This window comes from Oncorhynchus mykiss, chromosome 13 (assembly GCF_013265735.2).
Source record: "Oncorhynchus mykiss isolate Arlee chromosome 13, USDA_OmykA_1.1, whole genome shotgun sequence".
NCBI classification, from domain to species: Eukaryota; Metazoa; Chordata; class Actinopteri; order Salmoniformes; family Salmonidae; genus Oncorhynchus; species Oncorhynchus mykiss.
In genome coordinates this window covers 31,408,208-31,425,451 of record NC_048577.1, presented here as the reverse complement: position 1 = coordinate 31,425,451, position 17,244 = coordinate 31,408,208, and the positions used below count along the sequence as shown (strand labels likewise).

General features: G+C 39.3%; 1 protein-coding gene across 1 annotated transcript in view; it reads right to left on the bottom strand.

The window, feature by feature from the left end:
- The window catches only part of LOC110486119 (brain-specific angiogenesis inhibitor 1-associated protein 2-like protein 2), a 33,013-nt gene extending 16,687 nt beyond the window's left edge, over positions 1-16,326 (bottom strand). Inside the window, exons 1-2 of the mRNA XM_036939735.1 lie at positions 16,257-16,326; positions 15,515-15,601 (exon numbers count right to left, since the gene is read on the bottom strand). Of these exons, the coding sequence (XP_036795630.1) occupies positions 15,515-15,601; positions 16,257-16,326 (157 nt within the window). The remainder of the gene's footprint in view (positions 1-15,514; positions 15,602-16,256) is intronic.
- Positions 16,327-17,244: the final 918 nt, after the last annotated feature.

The following is a 17,244-nucleotide window of genomic DNA, read 5'->3' as shown; positions in this document are numbered from 1 at the left end:
TCAAAACACACACATACTCCCCCCCCCCCCCATACACACATACGGAATGATCTTCAACAACATACCAAGGCTCCTCTCTCTCACTACACTGTAAGACGTTTCTGTAATTTCAACAGTAAAACACTGTAGAATTCACTGTAAAATATCGAAAATGTGTTTTCATGCACATCTGTAATTTTACATATATTTTTTTGTCATTTAGCAGATGCTCTTATCCAGAGAGACTTACAGGTAGTGTATTCATCCTAAAACAGCTAAGTGGGGCAACCAGCTAGGTGGGGCAACCCTACCTGTTTGAAGAGGTAGGGTTTCAGGTGCTTTCGAAAGATGAGCAAGGACTCTGTTGTACTAGATTCAGGGGGAAGCTGGTTCCCCAATTGCGGTGCCAGGACAGAGAAGAGCTTGGACTGGGCTGAGTGGGAGCTGCCCTCCCGTATGGGTGGGAAAGCCAGAAGACCAGAGGTGGCAGAACAAAGTGCTCGGTTTGGGCTGTAGGGTTTAGGCATAGCCTGAAGATAGTGAGGAGCAGTTCCTCTTGCTTCTCCGTAGGCAAGCACCATGGTCTTGTAATGGATGCGCGCTTCGACTGGAAGCCAGTGGAGTGTGCGGAGGAGCGGGATGACATGGGAGAACTTTGAATACCAGGCGGGCTACAGCGTTCTAGTAACGTTGCAGGGGTTTGATGGCACAAGGCAGTAAAACACTGTAGAAGGCACAGAAAAATACCTTAAATGTGTTTTACAGAATAAATGATGGTGCATTGTGAGAAAATGCTGTGGGCGGGGAATGAGTCTCTGGCCCACTAACATATTTTAAGGCATACCTTGTAAAAAGCTATCGTTTTTGCACCCGTGAGTGAGAATGCTCTACCCTGAGAATACAGTAATATACTGTACAATGTTTCAGGAATTTTACAAACCTTGTTCCTAAAATCTACAGTAACTTACTGGTCCATTTCTGCCAGTAATTCACTAATTTGACATTGATTACTAGTTCATGTGCAAAGGATTAGCATTTCAATTGTTAGAATTATCACTCTGTGGTGACTTCTTAGTCGACCCCCACTTCCCCTTTTGTCTAACAAGCCGCCATGCCGGTTTAGCCCACTAGGGCAAATTCCCCTATCATTTCTTGTAACCACATTTACCTTGTTTGTTTGTTTATGCATTTCTGTGAATTACTTAGTTAGTAATAAATAAATGATTTAAGACACTTGATGTATGGATGACTCATAGTGAAGACTGGGTCCGTGCAGATAACCAACAATTTACGACGTTTTAAATGAGACTAACGTGAGGTAAAGTAAATAATTCATAAGACTATGGATCAGATATGAAAATATCTGAAAGGTTTTATTAGGAAATTATAACCTTGTAATCTGAATATTTTTCCTTGGTGCCCCGACTTCCTAGTTAATTACAGTTACATGATTAATCAGTTGATCGCGTTATACTAATTACAGAGAATCTTTGATAAAAACTATAAGTCTTCAATTTAATGATAGTAAAGACACAACACTGGTATGTGTAAAATTGTGAAGAGTTGTAACTAGAGGGGGGTTGGAGGGGGTGTATTTGTTTTTGTGTCATTAAATAGGTAGAATTATTGTCCTGTAGCTAATTGACCTTGGAATCTGTGATTTATTATAACAAATATTATAAAATAATGATTTTCAAGCTTGTTTGATACCTGCATTTCTACATATCTGCAAAAGTTATTTGAATTCATATTAAGAAGTGTTGATTATTTGGTGTCAGGCAAGCACAGCAAGGAAGAACGCAGTGAGATATGCAACATAGCGTTATGTTTTTTGCAAAATGTTCACTGCAAGAATGTGGGGCGCTTCATTTCGGTCAGGCAGGGATCAAATTCCCCCCGGAGTCAGCACCAGGTCTTCAGGGCTAAGCCCCGGATGTTCTGAATGTCTAGTGATGTTCCTGGTTCTGAATAGTTTCTGAATGCACTGTATATATGGGTCTTTCTACAAACTAGGGTACCAGTGAGGATTTCCCACACTGTAAAACGTGTTACTACTAAAGTTACAGTTAAAGTCATTGATAATAATCAGCCATTTTTTTTCTATTTTTTTCTAGAGGGTGGATCAGCTTAATATTGCGGAAAGAATGTTGCTTCCAATGTAATTGTCTGCATCATTTCCAATCCCCCATATTTTTGGGGTAAATATATATATCCATACACGCATGCATATATATACACATATATACATACACATGCCTATATAGACATACATACTTTTTTAAAGAATATACCTTTATTATTATACCCCGGAAACCCTTCCGCCGATCCCCCAATTGGAGTAAACTAATAAACACTTCTGCTTCTACCTTCAATCCATACAATGGAAATCGGCTTCTTGGAAAAAATGGCGGACGGAAGACAGGGTGGTGCGGCAGGTGCCGCTTTTCATTCGAATGCTGTAATTTTATCTAAACCATCAGGTGTACACCGATCCCAGCTAAGTAACTCATGCAAAGAGTTAAAGCGTAATTATGTGTTTTATCTCCAGTACTCTGCCATGATTGTCAGTTATGTAGCTGCTCTACTGATAATCTCAGTGCGTCCTTGCTGGGATGACACAATCAGTCTACTACCGGAGAATATCAACACCAAACACATTGGTTCACGGTTCCACGGGAGCGGACAGTACACAGCATACCATAATGTTCTGAATAATGGCCAAGTCTACCTCGCTCCTTATTCTACTGAACCGCTTAGGCGTAACAAACACAAGTCTAACATTTATCGGAAACTGTTAAACTACCTGTTCACTACCCTCCTGCTCTCTGGGGATGTACAACTCAATCCTGGGCCCAATATCACCGAGCCAGTGATACGCACCGGAGTGGAGAGCGGTGGATGGCCTCGTCCACTGGTCGTCGCCGCTGTGGAGGTGGGTGAGTGCTATGGTCCTATGGTTTCTCTCGACTCACCCGGCTCCAGGATAGATTTTGACTCTTCAAACATACCAGAGTCGCTATATGCGATCCCTGACTCTGCGTCTGGTACGCAAGCTATTTTAATTAGTTCCCCGCATCCAGTGCAGGCGGGAGGGATTGTTACTTGCGCTACCGAACTGCCCCTAATCAAAACGGCCTAAACCCAGCCGTCAGAAAACACAGAAAATTTAACTTTTTTCAATGTGTCAATCACTCTCGAGTCATCTGGGACCCACGAGCTAAGCCCAGGGGACTAGTATAGGGGGGCACTTGAACATTCGTAGTGTCATTCCGGCAGGGTAGCCTAGTGGTTAGAGCGTTGGACTAGTAACCGGAAGGTTGCGAGTTCAAACCCCCGAGCTGACAAGGTCCAAATCTGTCATTCTGCCCCTGAACAGGCAGTTAACCCACTGTTCCCAGGCCGTCATTGAAAATAAGAATTTGTTCTTAACTGACTTGCCTGGTTAAATAAAGGTAAAATAAAATAAAAATAATTCCAAAAAGTGATCAAATTCAACATATACTCACAGACTCCAGCCTTGACTTTCTCTGCCTCTCAGAGACATGGCTCCATAAACACTCTCCATATGCTGCTTTGATTGTGCCTGGCTACAATGTTTTCAGGAGAGACAGGATGGAAGGAAGAGGAGGGGGTGTGATGATGTACATTAAAGAACATATCCGATGTAAACAAATTGAGTGGTCATGTGATAATGAACTAGAATGTATCGGCCTGAACGTTACACTGTCTCCCCAAATGTATTTTACCCTCATTGGAATGTATAGGCCACCTTCCACCAAAAGTGTGTTTTTTGATCAGTTTAATACCATGCTTAGGGAATGTGATTTTGGGAAAGAGGTCATCTTAATAGGAGATTTTAACATTAATTATGAAGACAAGTGTTGTAGGAAAACCCTCAAACGGATCACTAATACCTTTGACCTTACACAGCTAGTTAAAGGGCCAACCAGGGTGACTTGTTGCTCTAAAACACAGATTGATTTGGTGTTCAGTAATAAACCAGAGAGAGTGACTAAATCATTCAATATGGTTACTGGGCTGTCTGATCATAATCTGACACTTATAGCCAGAAAGCTGTCTAAGAGCAGGTTTAACCTCTCTACTGTTAGAAAGCCGGATCAACTCAGAATACCTAAGAGTGAATTAAATTATTTTGAAAAAGCAATTAAGGGAATAAACTGGAATGATCTCTTGTCCTATACAGACGTGGAAGCTGATAGTCAGGTTTTTCTATCCACAATCCAGACTACAATAAATGGCTTCCTAAAGAAAATCAAATCCAAACCTGGCCAAAAGAGCACTCTTCCTTGGCTAAATGGAGAAATCTGGAAATTGATGAAAGAACGAGATTACGCTCTAAAAATAGCCCTAAAATCTAAATTAGAGCATGACAGAGGTAGGTTTACCATGTTGAGAAATAAGGTGATGAAAGAAATCAGACAGGCCAAGGCAAACTTTTTTATTAACATAATTGGTGAAGCAAAGGGAAATTCTAAATTGATATGGGAGAATCTAAAAAAGTTAACAGGGAAAGACCATAGTAACACTGCAAAAAGACTAGAAATCATGGTGAATAACAATCTAACACAGGAAGCAGTCGAAATAGCAATATCCTTCAATTCCTACTTTGACTCTGTCAGGGTACTGACACAGAACCCCTCCACTTGTTTCTTGGGCTCAGTGCTAGTGAATGACACTCAACCTGTCTTCATCATAAGGGAGGTTTCTGAGTCAAAGGTGAACAAGGTGATTAGCTCACTAAAGAACTCTAAAGCCAAAGATGTGTTTGGGATGGACTCTACCTTTCTTAAAAACTACAAAGAGTCACTCATTGGCCCCATTACTAAGGTCACCAACACATCTATTGGTCTCGGTGTGTTTCCAAGGGTATGGAAGTCGGCCATAATAACGGCCATCTTTAAATCAGGCGACCCTGCTGACGTGAGTAACTACAGGCCCATTAGTATACTACCTGTGGTGTCAAAGGTTGTTGAAAAGTGTGTAGCAGAACAACTGATTGCCCACCTCAACAACAGCCCCTTCACATTACACTCCATGCAGTTTGGCTTCAGAGCGAAACACTCCACAGAAACGGCCAACTGCTTTTTTCTGGAAAATGTGAAGTCCAAGATGGACAAAGGGGGTGCTGTTGGGGCTGTGTTTCTGGACCTAAGGAAGGCTTTTGATACTGTTAACCATGAGATTCTCATCACAAAATTGTCCAAGTTCAGCTTTTCCCCTGATGCCTTGAGATGGATGAAATCATACCTTGAAGGCAGAACTCCGTGTGTCAGAGTGAGCAATGAGCTGTCGCCCACTCGTAGCTATGATGTGGGCGTGCCCCAAGGGTCAATACTGGGGCCCCTCCTGTTCAGCCTGTACATTAATGATCTGCCTTCTGTCTGTACTGGGTCTGAAGTTCAAATGTATGCAGATGATACAGTGATATATGTGCATGCAAAGAGCAAACAACAAGCTGCACAAGAACTCACTACTGTAATGGTCCAGGTTACAAAGTGGCTCAGTGACTCGTGTTTGCATCTCAATGTGAAAAAAACTGTTTGCATGTTCTTCACAAAGAGGGCAACAGATGCTACTGAGCCAGATGTCTATGTGTCAGGGGAGAAGTTCCAGGTGGTATCCGATTTTAAGTACCTTGGCATCATACTTGATTCCAACCTCTCTTTTAAAAAGCATGTGAAAAAGGTCATTCAAATAACCAAATTCAACCTAGCTAATTTCCGATTTATACGAAATTGTTTGACTACAGAGGTAGCAAAACTGTACTTCAAATCTATGATACTCCCCCACTTAACATACTGCTTGACTAGTTGGACCCAAGCTTGCTGTACAACATTAAAACCTATTCAGTCTGTCTACAAACAGGCTCTCAAAGTGCTTGATAGGAAGCCCAATAGCCATCATCATTGTCACATCCTTAGAAAGCATGAGCTCTTGAGTTGGGAAAATCTTGTGCAATACACCGACACATGTCTTGTATTCAAGATCCTTAATGGCCTGGCTCCCCCTCCACTCAATATTTTTGTTAAACAGAAAACCCAGACATATGGCAGCAGATCCACAAGGTCTGCCATGAGAGGTGACTGTATAGTTCCCCTAAGGAAAAGCACCTTTAGTAAATCTGCATTCTCTGTGAGAGCTTCCCATGTCTGGAATACACTGCCATCAGACACAAAACTGCACCACATATCACAATTTCATAAAATGCTTGAAGACATGGCTAAAGGTAAATCAGATTTGTGAACATGGTCCCTAGCTGTGTGTTGCCGCTTTCCATGTTGTCTGTTGTCTGTAGCTTGTGAGGTGTGGAAACACTTTGTTACTTTTATGAATTTTGTCTTGCTGCTTTTTGTTTTATGTTGCTCTGTCTGTATGCTATGTCTTGCTTGTCCTATGTTGCTATGTCTTGCTTGTTCTATGTTGCTATTGTCTATATTGTAATTGTTTTTAATAACCTGCCCAGGGACTGCGGTTGAAAATTAGCCGGCTGGCTAAAACCGGCACTTTTACTGAAACGTTGATTAATGTGCACTGTCCCTGTAAAAATAAAAATAAACTCAAACTCAACTCATACATCTTATACACACTCTACAGACACAGTCTACTTTACAATAGTTCTTTCTTGTTTGTTCTTAGTCCTTCCTCTATTTCTGATGTCCATCCAGTTTGATTTCTATTTGTAACTATGCTATTTCACAAAGCTCCGAACCTATATACATTCTACAGATCCCGTATGCCCTACATTGTTTATCTTGTTATTAGTCCCACCCTTCAGCTCCACTCACCCCCTCCCATCCTTCTCTCAACATCATCCATTTCGGATTTCTACTTGCCATATATTTTTCAACTGTGCTGTGATGCTTCACAAAATAATTGAACCTTCCTATTCTCATAGCTTCTACAGATTGTAAATAAAAAATAAACATTTTTGCTAAAATAATTATTATATTATTGATTGATTGACTATGGCTTTTCAAATTACCCAGTATTGCTATCTGTAGTGTTAGTTCTAGGCAAATGTTGCAATTCTTCAGCCATTCCTGGACCTGTGACCAAAAATGAGCTACATATGGACAATACCAAAATAAATGATCTAATGACTGCCTCCTCACAGCAGAATCTGCAGAGCTGGGAAGATTGTATCCCTCATATATATGACATTCTATTAGTTGCAAGAATTTTGTATAGTAATTTATATTGAAAAATTCGAAGTTTTGAATCCGGTGTTGTTTTGCGTATCAATTTATAAACCATGTGCCATTGAATGGGTACATCGAAAATCTCTTCCCAACTATTTTGCAATTTATATGGCACAGCTGTCAGTTTTTTGGTCCTTAAATGAAATTGGTATATGTTTTTATTTATCACACTTTTCTTTAACCATTTATGTTCTTTAATAAAGGGCCGACATACAAGTTCCTTACTTTTTCCCCCTTCTACTTGCCTCTTCCATTTTTGTGGTAATGCTGCAATTAATTGGTTGTAATTTTGGGTAGAGCAGACATTTCCATATGTCTGTGTTAGCTGCATGTGTGACATAACTCCACCAGTCCTATTTATGATATCATTCACTAAATGTATACCTTTTTTAATAATTTCTTTGATAAATACCGTTTTTTTTTAATCAATTAGTATATTTGAATTTAACCGCAATATTTGTCGTACTATTTGTTCCGTCCTTTCAGGTGGATTAAACTGAACTTGCAACCAACCTTCTAAGGCTTGTTTAAAAAATACAGATATTTTGGAGATTATTTCCTTTTCAAACAAAAGAAAGTGAGCAGGTGTAATCTGAATAAAGGGGAAAAGGCCCTTCCTGAATATAGGATGAGACATTCGTATCAATTGACTAGAGAACCAGTTTGGATTTAAGTATAACTTTTGTATGACTGATGCCTTTAGTGAGAGGTCTAATGCTTTAATATTTAATAATTTCTGCCCACCGAATTCATATTCATTATATAAATATGCCCTTTTAATTTTATCTGGTTTTCCATTCCAAATAAAATTGAATATTTTTTGTTCATATAATTTAAAAAGCAGGTCACTAGGTGTAAGCAAAACCATACGCAAATAGGTAAACTGTGATATGACTAAAGAGTTAATCAGGGTGATTTTTTCCACAAATAGACAGGTATTTTCCTTTCCATGGTAGCAAGATCTTATCTATTTTTGCTAACTTTCTATAAAAATGTATTGGAGTGAGATCATTTCTTTCCTTTGGGATTTGTATACCGAGTATGTCTACATCTCCGTCAGACCATTTAATTGGTAAACTACATGGTAATGTAAAATGTGAATTTTTTTAGTGATCCAATACGTAATATGGTACATTTATCATAATTTGGTTTTAATCCAGAGAGGATAGCAAAAGTATCTAGATCTTCTAAGAGGCCGTGGAGAGACTCCAATTGTGGTTTTAAAAGAAAAGAAAGCGAAGAAGAAGAGACCTTCGTTTTAAGGCCACGAATTTCTAATCCCTTAATATTATCGTTTGATCTAATCTTTGCAGCTAACATTTCGATGGCAATAATAAATAGATATGCCGATAGTGGACAACCTTGTTTTACTCCTCTAGATATTTTAAAACTTTCTGAGATGTAGCCATTATTTACTATTTTACACCTAGGGTTACTATACATAACTTTAACCCATTTTATAAGAGATTCCCCAAAATTGAAATATTCTAGGCATTTATATATAAACTCCAGTCGTACTTTATCAAAAGCCTTTTGAAAATCAGCTATGAAAACCAGGCCTGGTGTCCCCGATATTTCATAGTGTTCTATTGTTTCCAGTACTTGTCTTATATTATCTCCAATGTATCGTCCATGTAAAAACCCTGTCTGATTAGGATGAATAATATCTGACAATACTTTTTTGATTCTATGTGCCAAGCATTTTGCTAGGATTTTTGCATCACAACACTGAAGAGGTCTCCAATTTTTTAAATGGACTGGATCTTTATATATACCACTTGGGTCCTGTTTCAGTAATAATGATATCAGACCTTCTTGTTGCGTGTCTGATAATCTACCATTTATATAGGAGTGGTTAAAAAAAGCCAACAATGGTCCTTTGAGTATACCAAAATAAGTTTTGTATACTTCCACTGGTATGCCATCCAGCCCTGGAGTTTTCCCATCCTTAAAGGCCCCAATTGCCTCAAGCAGTTCCTCCTCTGTAATTTGGCCTTCACATTAGTCTTTCTGTACAGATATTAATTTTACATTATTATTAGGAAAAAAATCCATACAATTAGTTTCAGTTAGTGGAGATGGAGGAGACTGAAATGAGAACATATTCTTAAAGTACTTTACTTCCTCTTTCAAAATATCATTTGGTGAATCATGCGTGACTCCATCATTTGTAACAAGTTTTAATACATTTGTTTTGGTAGCATTTCTATATTGAAGATTGAAAACGAATTTGGTGCATTTTTCCTCATATTCCATCCAGTTCGCTTTATTTTTATAATATATTACACTAGATCTTTCTTGAATAAGTTCCTCCATTTCTTTTTGTTTCTCCTCTAACTTATTCTGTGCCTCTATAGTACCGTTTTTATTGCTATCTAACTGTACTGTTAGTCCTTCAATTTCCTTTGTTAATATGGACTCTTTTGATCTAAATTGCTTTTGTTTTATAGATGAGTACTGAATTGCATTGCCTCTAAAGGCACATTTAAAAGTGTCCCATACAGTAAGGGGATCTGCTGTACCTATGTTATGTCTGAAAAGTCAGTTATAAATTATTCTATCCTAGTTCTAAACAATTTATAATCTAGTAGGCTTTGATTAAATTTCCAATATCCTCTCCCACGTGGAAATTCCGTAAGAGTAATATATATGCCAATTATGTGATGATCCGACCGCATTCTGTCCCCTATCAACACTTTTAAACTTTTGGTGACAGAGAGAATGGTATAAGAAAGTAGTCAAGGTGACTAGCTTGATTAAGCCTCCGCCATGTATATCTCACTAGGTCAGGGTATTGAAGTCTCCATATATCCACTAATTCCACTATATCCATGACATTCATGATTTCCTTAAATGCCTGAGGGTGATAGTTTGTAGTGTGATTTCCTTTCCGGTCCATAGAGGTATTTAAGACCGTATTAAAATCTCCCACCATAATAATAGAGTCTAGTGTTGCTTGTAGAGTTGATAGATTCTTATATACAGTGCCTTGCGAAAGTATTCGGCCCTCTTGAACTTTGCGACCTTTTGCCACATTTCAGGCTTCAAACATAAAGATATAAAACTGTATTTTTTTGTGAAGAATCAACAACAAGTGGGACACAATCATGAAGTTGAACGACATTTATTGGATATTAACTTTTTTAACAAATCAAAAACTGAAAAATTGGGCGTGCAAAATTAACTCTTTTGTGGTTATTATGAGAAGGACAACATCTAATGTTAGCTTCTTGGCTTTCCATACAAATCCTTTGATTAAAAAAGGAAGCTGGTTTTAAGTCACTTTCTCATTATAAAAACAGCAATGGTGAGATGAATGTTACAACTAGCATTATTATGTGTGCCGGCGTCGGCTACAGAAAAAAACAGCACGTAGAAATCCAAACTGTACAAAAATGCAACATTTTCAAAGATTTTACTGAGTTACAGTTCTTATAAGGAAATCAGTCAATTGAAATGAATGAATTAGGACCTAATCCATGGATTTCACATGACTGGGAATATTTTAGTCAGGCAAGGTGTCGCTTATTTCCCCCAGTGTATTTATCCCTGTGTTTCCTGTCTCTCTGTGCCAGTTCGTCTGGTATGTTTCACGAAAAGAGAAGGAAAAAACACAATGAGAGTGAATTGTGGGAACAGCAATCAGGTAAACTTGTGTTCTCTCCTCTCCAAGTTTTATGTCAGCAAATAACAGTAACGTTAAGTTGATGTGCTAGCTTGCAGTGCTCTCTCTCTTGTCTGTCTTGTCTTGCTAACCTAGCTGGGCAGTGCATCTCTTGGTCTGTCTGTGTCTTGCTTGCTTGCCAGCCACTTCCATGGCTGTGTTCTGTGACTTTGTGCCTGACAAAAGTGAGAGTGAAATACAACTATTTATTACGTTTGATAAACGCCAAAGGGCAAACTGTGTTTATAAACTGCAGCTCGGAAAAGATGACCGCGTCGCGCGTGAACATGCGTTCATGTGTGCATGCACGAAATGAAACTCATGCTTTCCAGCAGCAACCTCTGTGGAGACCAATCCAGACCATATATGGGCGTGATAGCATTCCTCATAGGCACACATAATTTAAAACAAGACAATGATTATCTAGTCTCTCGGTCAATGATCTAGTCTCTCAGAAGTGAAATGGGGAAGTGAAATGATCAATTTCCCTACCTCCAACATGGACAACCCAGCTCCGCACTCTACTGCAGAACTTAAAATCCAGCTCCAGAGAAAGATACTACTTTGTTCCTGCATGTCTCCACGCTTAGTGAGTATTGGCGCATCAAGCGCATTCCAAGAGTACTGAGAATACAGAAGGAGCCTACAATAGGGAAAAACTACAAAACTTTTGTTCAGAAATGGGGTTAAATCCAAAACAAATGTTATTTAGCTGTAATACTATTAATTGTTGAACATGTGTCGAAGGAAGTAAAAGAAGTTGAAGTTAAGATCAGTGAACATGAGGTTATAATGGAGATTCTAGGCCCAAATTTCACAGCCATAGATGACTCAATCAATCAGTCAAATACAGAGACTTCCTACAAGCAACAAAGATCAAGAAATATCAACGAGACACAGAGGACGACCAGCTCAACCAGGTGTACGCATGGGAAGGCCCAAGGACTGGAGCACCGAGAGTCCGGGGGACGCAGATACAGCAGCTGGAGGACATGGAAACCTACACACAGAGACATCCACTGAGAGCGATTTCCCAACAGACAGCAACGCCAGCTACCATCGCAGACAGACAGTTTTTTTTGTCCGAAAGCAGCACAACAAGGCTCTACGAAAGAAAATAAAAGAGACAAGCGGTCAAAGAGGGGACCAGGAACACAGGCCGTGGACACGGAGCTACAGTAGGAAGTGGTATTTCATGAACCTCTCCAAAAAAGAGCTCACTGACGTGCAAGTCTCAGTCTTATCTAAGGGCCTCTCCTTTGTACCAACATGTACAGACAAACTATTTGATACTATTGCAAGATTAAATATGAGCACGTGTTTTCTCAAACACTGTTTGGGGCCTAGAAACCCAACAAAGAACTGGTACCCATTTTAAGTCCAAAAGCAAATTATGTCCTATAGTTAACATCTCCTCGATTAATACCTATTGTAGGTTAGTCGAACAAGAAGCCATGCCAGTATATACAAGAAAAACAAATCACATTCAGAAGAACCTCACTAGGACAGAACAAAAGGCACTTAATGAACTAATGAAAGATTCATCTTTGGTTGTCAAACCTGCAGACAAGGGGGGTGCTGTGGTTGAGTTTAGACTATGAAAATTACAAAGAGGAGACTTAGAGACAACTCAGAAATGAACATTTCTATAGAAAACTGAGTGTTGATCCCACACATGTGTTCCAAAGAGATATAGGGAAACGGAAACTATATATATCTCAAAATCTGAATATGAATACCTTTGCTGCAAATGTGCCAAAAGTCCTAATACTAACTAATACCCACCAAAAAACTTTATCCTAGAGTCGGCTGAATATGTTTGGACGTTTGATGATGAATACTACTAACATGGAACATCGATGGGCTCCACGTTCGCTCCGAGCTATGCTAACCTTTAGGTGGGTCTTTTTGAAGTACGTTTTGTTAATAATGAAAACGAAAATCAATTTTCGAATAAAGTTCTGAAGTGGTATCGATATGACGGTTTTATTTTTTGCATATCGGGAGAAACGTGAAAAGAGCTGACAGATTTAATGGCATTACTCAATGACATTTAACCCTAATCTCAAATGCACTATTAAATGTGACGCTAAACGTGTTCATTATCTCTATGTGGATTGAGAAATCAAATGGAACCCTGTTTTCAACTCTGTATAGAAAAGAAACGGGCAGAAACATTATACTACAGGGGGCCAGCTTCCACCCTGTGCCGTTAAGTTAAAAAGAGGATTTCTAAGAAGCCAGTTTTTCAGACTGCGCCGTATATGCTCCTCCACAGAGGGCTATCTGTAAAAAGCAGCTGAGATGGACAATAGGTTTCTAAAAAAGAGGCTAATCTCCACAATGCGCGGATGGCACTCTTAATTTGGCATTGGGGAAAACACGAGATGAACTACAACAAAAAAAAGACTCACTCAGAGCGAAAGAACACTCTGTAACGTTCACCACCACATACGGTATACTTTGAACTCGTGAAAAGTGTGAGATGCTGTCAAGAAACACTGGCATGTTTTATCATCGGACCCAGCTTTGCTAGCTGAATTTAAGAATCCACCACTTATGTATTGTGTATATAGGAGAGGTCGCAATTTACGCGATAAATTGATCCATGCCAAATGCCAGCCACAAAATAAAATCCACCAGGCTATTTTACGCCCTCTTCCGAATGGTAGCTGTAAATGCAGAGTTTACGCACAGTGCAACAATATGAAGTGTGAATATTTCTTCCACCCACATATAGGAAAACGGCTCCAAATTAATGACATTATTACGTGCTCCACCACCCATGTTATCTATATTATTAAATGCCCATGTGGGCTGTGCTAAAATCTCTTGTTCTCTCAAACAGAATCAGTGAACACAAAAGTTCAACTAGGAGAAACGACAGGGATTATCCAGTCGCAGTACATTTTAATGACCTACAACATTACATTTCTACTTTTTTAGATTTTGTGGCATAGAGAAAGTTAATATATCAGACAGTGGAGGTGATGTAAATAACTCTGAGCAAAAGAGAATGTTTATGGATTTTCATCCTCCAGACATTATTTCTTGAAGGTCTTAATGATGAAATGCCTATGTGTATTATGTTGTAAATGTGAATTTAAATTATGCCCCTGTTTCAGATTACTCTGACATTTTTCTTGCGGTGTACCCAATGATGAATGAAAAATTGCTTGGTAGGTCGACGTCCCCCATTGTGGTTTTACAGACCTGTTTAATATGTTTATGTACACACTTTATTCGAATATTTATGAAATGCATATTGTTATATTTGGTAACATTTATTTGTTTTTCTTCGACTCCAACCCCATTCGATGCGTGGAATGGATGTGGGTGGGACTATGCCTACATAACGGTGCTCATTTAAAACACTGAAGAAAGCCGTGAGGCCGATACGTAGTAAAGTTTATTAAAGGTCAGTGATACTATCAAGAGCAGTGTGCTGGTTTCTTATTTTTTCTCACTTCCCCTGTGAGAACCATGAGCAGGGGCTGATTTGGCTATACCTTACTATATATTTTACAGGAAATTTTTTACAATGTGGGAGAAGTCCAATCAGTGAATGCTCAACTAGACTGAAACAGTTTATGTGGGCTTCCATAGCCAACCTTACACAGATGTAGGATCTTAATTTGAGCCAGTTTGCTACAGCAGGAAAATAATCCTGGAGCAACAGGAAATGTGAATTATTATGTATAGTTAGTTAACTTTTTTGTTGGGGTTGATACATTTTCCATAAGGTAAAATCAAGTCTGAAATTTCTAAGTGGAAATTGCAAACTTCAGAAGCCTTTTTAAACCTCAAATACAGTACATGTTTTACATGTACATGTAGCAAACTGGCATTACAGGAAAGTTCTTCTGCAACAGGGTGATCAAATTAAAATCCTACAACGCCTTTTAGCCTCAGTGTCTGTAAGTGGCTAGGTTCAGGCTGGATTAAATTAATTTAATAGGACCCACAGTCTGTCCCTGGATTCCACTGCTATTGTACAGACAACAAGGGCTCCGGTTGCATTATATCTCTTATTAGCATTATGAGTGAAATGGGAAGACTGACTCTGGACCAGGTGTTATGGTTAGACTCACGCATAGGTTGTCTTGCTATCTCAAAATGCATCAACATTGATGTGGGCAAAGTTCATTTTAATTCATATTCCACTATGGGGTAAAAAAAATAACATAGATATTACGCACCTACACCCTCTGTACCTCTGCTCTATACAAACTGGAACAGACTGTGTATGGCAACAAAAAAAAGAAAATAACTCACACGCATACACCACATCTGCTATTCAACCCCACTCAACCCAGTGTCCACCCTCTGTCCCATACACACACATGCACACACGCAAATGTCTAAGAAAGCTCCAGAGTTATTGTGACGGTAAAAGGAAGTATACCAATGTGCTGCCTGTCAGAAACTTTGCTCTGTGTGGTTCGGTGAAGGACACTGCAGTGATTGGGGTAATAACCACAACCATAAACAACACAAAGGACCAACACAGTACATGTTTCTCTAGCTTTGTTCCTGCATCTCTACCTTTCTCATACTCTTTAACTGACCTGATGCACACCATACGGCAGACACACGCACACATGTCATGTGCACGCGCACACACACACACAGGGAATGAAGAGGTTCTTACCAATCAAGCGAGACGACATGGTGTGGAAGGCCTGCTCCCCTATCTTAGCAAGGGTGCTGAAGTAAGCCTCACTGGTTACAGAGAGGGCTAAACACACACACACACACACAGAAACAAGCAGGCAATTGAATTGCATATCCAGCTGATATGATTCACTTAGCTGACAATCCCAGAGTTAGACTCATGCCAGTAAAAGCACAACGAACACATTCATCTGAAAGCAGACAATTTGCAGAAAGGTTGTTTAATATGCATCAACAGATTAATCTAGAATTCATTCAAATAGCTGGGTCCATCACATATACATGTTCCATATCTCATTGCTTTGGAGTGGAAAAGGACTGGTGCAGACAGAACATATTTACATTCAGCAGCTCAACCAATAGAAACATGTGTAGGTTATATTATGGCCTACAGGTCCATGGTAATAAATATTCCCAGGTGATATGGCAGCACTTTACGAGGGAAACCTTATGAACTCTGACAAAATGAAAATAAATTTGCTTCCAGGAGGGGCACGGCCAAGGATCTCTCATTGATGGGATTTAATAGAAACGATGTGGAAGCATCGTATAGATCTGAGAAGGACCTCTAGTAGAAATCAGAGTCATATACTGTATGTATGACTCTGCTGAGAATGACTCTTTTGTCACATTTACTCTATTTTATTGGAACACTTCATCGTATTCAAATGCATGCCACAAAGGTCATCCGTTTCACTTCCTTTCTTTCTCATGCTCACCTTGGAAAGCCTGCATGTAGCTGTTTCCCAAAGACACTAGCTTCTGTAGACTTGGGTTGAACTGATCCATCAGGCTCTGTTAACACACACGCACACGCACACACACGGAGAGAGACACACACACACACACACACAGTGAGACATTGAAAGGCGTGGTGCTTATCTTGGACAGTTAGCTGTATAGATACACCCTGTTCATAAGTCATATTGTATTTATTCATAGAATACAGTACTGCTCACAAGTATAGTGCACCAAATTGAACAGTATATACATACAAACAACAAATGTGCATTGCAAGTTAGGCCTTCAGTTTAAGTTTATATCTAGGGCCATGCTAAAATTGCCAAGAGTTCAAACCAATCTCACTCACCACATATATGCCCAAAGTAGAGCGATGCAACTGGTCAATGTTTTGTCCAGACATTCGGACGCTCAAAGTATTCCCACTTGCTGAAATGTTTAATCTATTTATTTATACGTTATGAAACATAAGGCGACAGTCCCGAAAGTCCCCTATCTGTATCAGCGTGGATGTTCTAATTCACAGGAAACTGGGCGAGGAGCACAACAGATCGTGTGAGGAATTGACACTGGAGCTCAGAGGACTATTGTAAATTATTAATCAAGTCAAAGCTATAAACAACTCAACAACATAGAACGCGCAGCGACTAGTGACCTGGCGGGAAAAATACATCTAATTAAGCTTTACAAAGATAGGTTAGTAGTGTAAGTAAGGACCTTAAAAGGCCATTTTCATTGTCTCCAGCACAATACCAGTGTCTACATGAAAATGGTGCATTTCTACATTTTGTAGAAAAATATATAAAGTTCTACCCGATGACATCATCAAAAGTTAAACAGTTTAAAGATAGTGATTGTCAAACACTATGGGTTTCGGGTGATGTGGGGAGCAAGAAAATACCCGTCCCTCTGGCTAGATACTAGTTGCAGGTTTAGAAAATATGTTTTTCCTACTTTTAATCCTAC